Genomic DNA, 7,686 nt, shown 5'->3' with positions numbered 1-7,686 from the left:
TTATTTCATAATTTATTTACTTTCTTTAAAATTTTTCATTAAGAATTGATTGTACAAACATACAGAGTAATATTACAGATATAACAAATTTTGTACAACACAAAAAATTCATTTATCAAAATGTCATGATATATTAAATACAAAATTTCGTGATATAATAACAAACTCTCACGATATAACTATTACAAATATCGTTGTATTGTATCTTTAGACACTGCTTGATTTGAGATATGATATAAATAATATATAGATAAGTAATATAATGTAATAAAAAATAAATGAGAAATAATAGTTAAAATAATATTGGATTTGATTGATAGATTATAGTTTATTTTATTGATTAAATTTTATATAAAAATATTAAATGACTATATTGTCCTTTTAACAATAAATAAAATAAAAATTACATTATTTATAATAGATAATATAATAATTTAAATTCAATGATTTGATTGATATAAGATAAATAATTAACGATTTGATTGATCTTAAATAAATAATTAATATATAGATAAATAATATGATGAAAATAATGTGAAATGAGATAAGATAAATTATATTAATAATATGATGAAAAAAACGATATCTAAGCATTATTCCAAACATGCATCTAAGGTTTATTTATATAAAAGAAAACAATGATTTAATAATCTTTTAATGGTAACGAATATAAAGAAAATAAAATCAAACCTACATTTAAGTTTTTGTCCTCTTTTAAGTTTCCATTTGCAATTCGCTTTGTCTCATTGAAACGATATTTTTCCCCACAATTCCTTTCTTCTCTCCTCACCTCCATTCATCATCGATACACACTTTTTTTTTTACACGCACTCATGTTCATATTTATGTGATTATTATTATTATTATTCTTGCATTTATTGTAAAATTTAATCTTGTTCCTTATTGTGTTTCCACTGCAATTAAAGGCCGCGCTGTTTCGGAGCGGTATGTTTCGTTTATTGAATCAGTTTGTTAATTTCGCTTTGCGATCCTCATTTCTTTCCCGTGTGATTTTGACGATGGTTGGATCCTAATCGTATTTTGTTGGGATTATTTGGGTTGGATTGTGTTGTTGGGAGAATGGGAGGTATTAATTATTTTACTCGACCAGGTGATGCCGTGTGTTCTATTGGTTACGCAATGGATCGACAAAGCGCTGTGATATGAGAATCTTTGATGTTGATTTAGGGTTTTGTTTTTCGGAGTGTAAAAATTGGATTCCATTGGGGGTAATGTGTTGTCGGTTCTGTGGGGAAATGGGATTTTTGTGTCTTTTTGGGGCTGACATCTAGGTTTAGGAATTTTTCTTGGTTGTGGTAACTGAGGGTGTTGGTGAAATTGGTGGTAGGTTTTGAGCCCGACGTATGGCTAATGCTCAGCAACAACTACACCAAAAACCTGAGAGCACGGCTAGCACCGCTCGTTCTGAATTTGAGAGAGGCTTGGAAGAATTGATGCGTGAGCATTATGACGATTGCATGTCCTTTGCGTCATGCAGTACACCCAGAACAACTAATACTGAAGAGGATGAGGATGAGGGAGAACAGCTTGTCAGGAGGAGGAGAAGGTCTGATCTTGACTGTGATGACTTTGCAGAGTCTTCTGCTGCTAGGAGGCGCCACTCGAGGATTTTGAGCCAGTGGGCTGCACGTCAGGCCCAGGAAATGATGACTACTATTGAGAGGAGAAATCGCGAGTCTGAGCTGATGGCGCTCGCAGGCTTGCACACTGTCTCCATGCTCGATTCTTCTTTCTTGAGGGAGTCGCAATCCCCAAATTCTAGGCGCCAAGGTAATGTGGAGAGGCTAGGTACCCGGGCCTCATCTATTTTGCAGATGTGGCGGGAGTTGGAGGACGAGCATGCTCTGAATCGTGCTCGGGATAGAGTAAGGGGAAGATTGAGACAACGGATAAGCGTCGATTCTAATACAAATGCATCTTTAAATATTGCAGAAAGCCGGGATAGTGGCAATCAAGGTCCTCGGAGAGATACTAATGAGAGTGAGAATAACTTTGCAAGCTGGACTCATGATCAGGCTAGCTCACAGAACGACAATAGGTACCTTGACAACTCCAGTCGTGAACAATCTCCAGATCTCGGGGAAGTCGAGAGGGAGAGAGTGAGGCATATTGTCCGTGGATGGGTGGAGAGTGATGTTAGTAATCCCCCATCTAATGCTCTGCCGAGGAGTGAGAGTCCCAGAGCTGAATGGCTTGGTGAGACCGAGCGTGAGCGGGTGAGGGTTGTACGAGAGTGGATGCAGACGTCAAGTCAGCAAAGAGGGTCTACCGTTGGACATGTGGGAGACCAAGATAATGGAATGGGCTCTCAAGCTGACCCTTCTAGTGAAGGGTCTGCTGCTGACCAAGACGAAGGTCAATCTGAGCATATTCGTAGGGATATGTTGAGGTTCAGAGGAAGGCAAGCTTTACTTGATTTGCTTGTGAGAATTGAAAGGGAAAGGCAGCGGGAACTTCAGGGTCTGTTGGAACATCGAGCTGTTTCTTCATTTGCACATCGCAATCGTATTCAGGTAATTTTTACGTATTAAGCGTTTATTATCTCTCATAATTCATCACAACCACTTAGCTTGAAAGGTATCAGCTACAAGAGAAGCAGTATTCAGTTAGCCAGAACTTCGTGGAGGTTGAGCCTGTCTCTAGTGCGAACACGGTTATGCATAAATTACTTTGGCTGCTTACGCAGTGACTAGGAAGATATTAGTGGCTTTATCTGTCACCTCCTTCTCGGGGGTTATCAATTTGAACCACTTATTGTTCTAGTTATCTGTTGGTGCTCCTTGATTGTACGCTGTGGTTTTATGGTTTATATGATACTCTGCTTAGTTATTACTTTCTGATTATCAGTGAACTGTTTATGGGGTACTGTTCAACGCGTCATGAATACTTTTTCTTCATCCTGAAATCTCACCTTTAGGGTTGCTTGGTTTCCCCATGACCACATTATGTTAATGTTATATTACAAATCTGTGGGGAAGATTGAGGTTCATTTAGTTAGATTGTACTTGACAACTTGGATGTGCTTTGGAACATATAATTGGTATTTCTCAGTTGGAAAGGCATCTCAATATTGTTATCTGTCCCTCTGCATTCAGATCTTTATGCACTTCATATTATATTTACTGTGCCAGTCCTTGCATTTACAGTTCTGTTAATTCACTTGCTGGTTAGTTAATGGAACTATATCTTGGCCATGCTGCATAAAATTTTTACTAAAGAATTCGTAATGTTGTGTGAATTATCAGTCACTACTCAGAGGCAGATTCCTGAGAAATGAAAGGCCTGTTGAGAATGAGAGACCACCTTCATTTGCTGCTGGTGAATTAAATCAGTTAAGGCAGAGGCACACAGTCTCTGGCTTAAGGTTTGTCTTTAAATCAAACTTGCATGGGGACTCACTTGTGCACTTATTCAAAAATCTTGTTTTGTTTTGTCCTTTCCCACTCTCGAATTATTTCCTTCGTCTATGGTTTGATAATAATGGAAGATTAATGGAGATACAAGTTGTAATCTTGGTGTGGTTAAATCTTCGACAAGTTAAAGATGCAATGCATTGTCCTAGCGATGTTCTTCATTCCTGAATATATCTACATGATTTTAAATTTCAAGTTGGAGGATAACTGAAATGATTCGTGGTTATGTTTATGCCCTGGATTTGATTGTGCCTTTTAAGAAAACACGTGGTTTTGCACTTCAAGTGATGCCAATTTCGTAACTTTTTCATGTTTTAGTCATGCGATACCTTTTGATTCTTAGTTCTTGTGGAGTTGGCCGTATCCTTCAACATTGTGCACTATTTTTTCGTGGAACAGCATGTACAGATCTTTTCTTATGCATGCAAAGCACATACTGAAATAAATGAAATCAAAGGTCATTGATTGAGTGCTATACTGTTATTGAGAGGTACATGTGAAAAACTGGTGAAAAGAGCATTTGCTTGGTTGGCAGATTTTTTTTGGTAATTCATGATTATTTCACACGAGGATCCACTGCATAAACAGCTTTGGTTATTGCTGAAATAATGGCCTGCTACTTCATGTTCACTATGTAAATATTTTTCGCTGAATACTTGGTTGCTCAGCTTCTAGAATAATTATCCATGTCATACAAGAGGAAGGGAAAAAATGATTTGGAAGGAAGGGAGAATCTTGAACAGACCGTTGAGGAAACAAATAAGTTCGAATCTTTTTAGTTTACAGTCTCTCATAAACAATGGAACTAATATATAGCATTTGCTTGTATGCCATTACGGATTTAAAATTCTAAATACATCAAAATCCATTGTACTTCTGCATCCAAAGGAAAAAAACCATTATACTTCAATTTGTTTTCTCTCAGACTAAAAAACCTGGTCTCTAGTATATATCAATGATTAGCAGGGCAAGCCTACTTTAGCTCTCAGCATGGAGAGTCTAGTCACTAGTATATTACCGAACATACCTAGGTTATTGGACAGAAGGTGATATTTGTTTTTTCTCTCTCTTTAAAATTCTTGGCATTGCTGTAGCAGCTGGTTGCATTTGTTCGTGTGGTTAATAAAGTGACACTATTTCCTAATATACCCATTTTGAATATGCACGATGAATTCTAAGGTTTAGAATTTCCCTATATTCGAATTTGGTCCTGAAGCCTTCAGATCAGTTACCTAAAGCAATTGAATTTTTTCCTCATTTTTGCTCCTTATTACTTGTTTAAGATTTTAATCTTATTTCACAGTTTGGTCACTCTCATCATAAGTACTGATTTTTTAATTTGATTCATGGTAATTTAAATGCATCAGGGAAGGCTTTGGCTCCAGATTAGATAATATAAATCATGATCAAGTAAGCAGCCTAAAACCTCATTAGTTGAATAAATGTGATTTTATTTGATTTTATACATTATGCAATTGCTTCACAGGAGGAGGTTCAGCATGAAAGTCAGGAAGAAGACAGCCATGAATTACCAGGACACGAGGTGAACTTGGATAGCAGCACATCTGGTCGAAGTAGCAACCAAGAAGTTGCTGCTGATGTAGGAAGTGCTTGGGAAGGACAGGTTACTGATGGCGAGAGAGTAGGCCAACAGCAAGCAGCTCTTGATGATTCTAATGATTGGGTAAATTCAGCTTCTGAAGCTACAAACCGAAACTGGCAGGAAAACTTAGTACCTGACTGGCAGTCGGAAGCAGTGTTAAGTGAGGATAGAGAACAACGTGGGTTGCAAGAAACCCACAATGTTTGGCATGATGATGGCCCTCGAGAAGCTGAGGATAATTGGTCAGGAAGGCATCCAGAGCCTTTAAGACTACGACATTCTATTCTAAATAGAGGAGTGACCAGGTTCCACCCACCCGATGATGACAATGTTTACAGCATGGAACTGAGGGAGCTACTAAGCAGGTTAATTGTCTCAATTTCCTGCCTTATCAACATTTTTATATTTTCATCATTCCTCTTGACATATAACCCACTATTATAGGAGGAGCGTCTCTAATCTTCTTCATAGCGGTTTTCGTGAGAGCCTGGATCAGTTGATTCAATCATATGTACAAAGGCAAGGTCGGGCTCCCATTGATTGGGACCTGGACAGGAACTTGCCTCTTTCGGCGTCGCCTGTGAGGGATCAGCCCGCACGTGATGATGAGCAGAATCAGGATGAACTTGATACTATCGGTAGTCCTTCGCTGGTACTGCCAACACCTCCATTACCCCCACCACAACCCCTTTGGCACCAGGCTTTACGACACTCTGGTTGGCCTCGACACAGTGTCCATCGTTCTGAATTGGTGAGTTAACTGACCCACCTTCTCCCTCTCTCTCTCTCTCTCTCTCTCTCTCTCTCTCTCTCTCTCCATGACTTGTGAGTTCCACCTTGATTTGAATAATGGCTTCAATTTTCTTGGTAATCGGGTTTTGGTTGATCATTGTTGATTACAAGGTTGCAGGCATAGATGTAAGCAAGTCCATAGAGGCCTAAATGAGTTATGGATTTAAAAATTTAGTATGGACGTTGGACAACACAATGGATGTTCCATACCTTGTGTAATACTGCATTCTTTTGGAGGGTGTTAAACAAGAGAACGAGCTTGTCAGACTCAGGTCATTTAGGTCGTTGGGAATGTGCATATATTGTTTTAGGTTATTACAGTTAAAAAATAAAAAAGTCAATCTCATTCGTTTCAAGTCTGCTTATATAAAGGAGATTTATGGATAAATATAAAGAGAACAGAAAATACAAGGACAACATAATTCACAATTGGTATTACTGTAATAGTTATTCATACTTTATATCAAGCAAGAGGAAAATTTTCCATGCAAGCACTATGGAGATTTTTTGAAAATATTTCCACACTCCGAAAAAACTTAAACTGCTACTGCCCGATACTAAAATGTTCTGTTTATCAGTGGGCCTCTTGATGAAATGACTAGTAATGGTAGATATCTTTTTTAGCTGAATGATTGTTTCTCTTATTAAATAGGAGTGGGAGACCATTAATGATCTAAGAGCAGATGTAGCAAAGCTTCAGCAGGGTATGAATCACATGCAAAGGACACTAGAGGCTTGCATGGACATGCAACTGGAGCTTCAACGCTCAGTACGACAGGAAGTTTCAGCTGCTCTTAACCGAGGAACTGGTGGGCAAGGTCTATGCAATTTCATCCTAATTTTCATGATATGTTCCACAAAAGAGACTCAAAACGCTGATTTTGGCTCTTGGTATTTGAACTCCCGCTCAGTTGTAATTTAGTTTTATAAATGCTTGTGCATCGTGCAGGGACTGCTGAGACATCTAAGGATGGGTCTAAGTGGGGTCTTGTGAAAAAGGGTACCTGCTGTGTGTGCTGTGATGATCATATCGATTCTCTATTGTACAGGTACTTTTGCCATGACAACAAATTTGCATCATCTTATAGGAGTGGTTGAACTATGGTTGTCAATGTGTCCAATCTTTTTCCAAATCCATTTGCATTCGTGAAGGATCAGAGTAATCCGGTTGCTATCCAAGTCCATTTAGAAATATCTGACATTAATAGACTGGGAACCATGATGACCTGGTTCATTTTAGTCTTGGAAGCAAAATTTCTGACAATAAATTGAGTTCAAGACAAGTTGAACGTTAATGAACATCTGATGCCACTTGTTACGTTAACTTTAGAAATTCAAATTATTTTTTATTCATGGAGAAGGAGATTGATGAATTACTATTTTGCTTCTATTTCTTTGTCAAATGATCTGTTTTACACAAATCATTTCTTTTTTATTCGGCAAGCGTCTGTGTGCTGACATTTATTGGGTTCCCCTCGTTTGATTCGCCTCTACAGATGTGGGCACATGTGTACATGCTCTAAATGTGCAAACGAACTAGTCCGAGGAGGAGGAAAGTGTCCATTGTGTCGCGCGCCCATTATTGAGGTGATTCGAGCTTATTCCATACTGTAAAATACTAGGTGTAGAGATCGTGAAAGAAGTCTTATTTTAGAACAACTTTTGTTTAATAATTGTTGGAAGCTTCGGTTTCGGCCGTTTTGTTTTCTGAAGTTGCCCTTGCCCACGTTTATTATCTTAATTAATTATTATTAAGTGCTAGTATGTTTGCTTTGTAAAATTGGTACTCAGTTTGGCTCATGACTGCTTCATCATTCATTCATGGTTCTCCAATAAAGCAATATTGTTATTTTTTCA

At 38.0% G+C, this 7,686-nt stretch overlaps 1 protein-coding gene across 3 annotated transcripts; it reads left to right on the top strand.

The window, feature by feature from the left end:
* The first annotated feature begins 740 nt into the window (after positions 1-740).
* On the top strand, positions 741-7,686 carry LOC140881620 (uncharacterized). 3 transcript variants are annotated; one of them, XM_073287079.1, is made up of 9 exons: positions 741-945; positions 1,349-2,534; positions 3,267-3,385; positions 4,802-4,844; positions 4,921-5,402; positions 5,482-5,788; positions 6,482-6,647; positions 6,779-6,878; positions 7,326-7,686. In XM_073287079.1, the coding sequence occupies exons 2-9, from the start codon at positions 1,365-1,367 to the stop codon at positions 7,441-7,443; spliced, it is 2,505 nt and encodes an 834-aa protein (XP_073143180.1). In that variant the 5' UTR covers positions 741-945; positions 1,349-1,364; the 3' UTR covers positions 7,444-7,686. The 3 variants fall into 3 exon arrangements, with proteins under 3 accessions (XP_073143180.1, XP_073143179.1, XP_073143178.1); XM_073287078.1 differs by having other exon boundaries at positions 1,112-2,534; XM_073287077.1 differs by having other exon boundaries at positions 741-2,534.

This window comes from Henckelia pumila, chromosome 2, assembly GCF_033568475.1.
Source record: "Henckelia pumila isolate YLH828 chromosome 2, ASM3356847v2, whole genome shotgun sequence".
Classification (NCBI taxonomy): domain Eukaryota; kingdom Viridiplantae; phylum Streptophyta; class Magnoliopsida; order Lamiales; family Gesneriaceae; genus Henckelia; species Henckelia pumila.
This window is presented reverse-complemented; position numbering and strand designations above follow the sequence as displayed.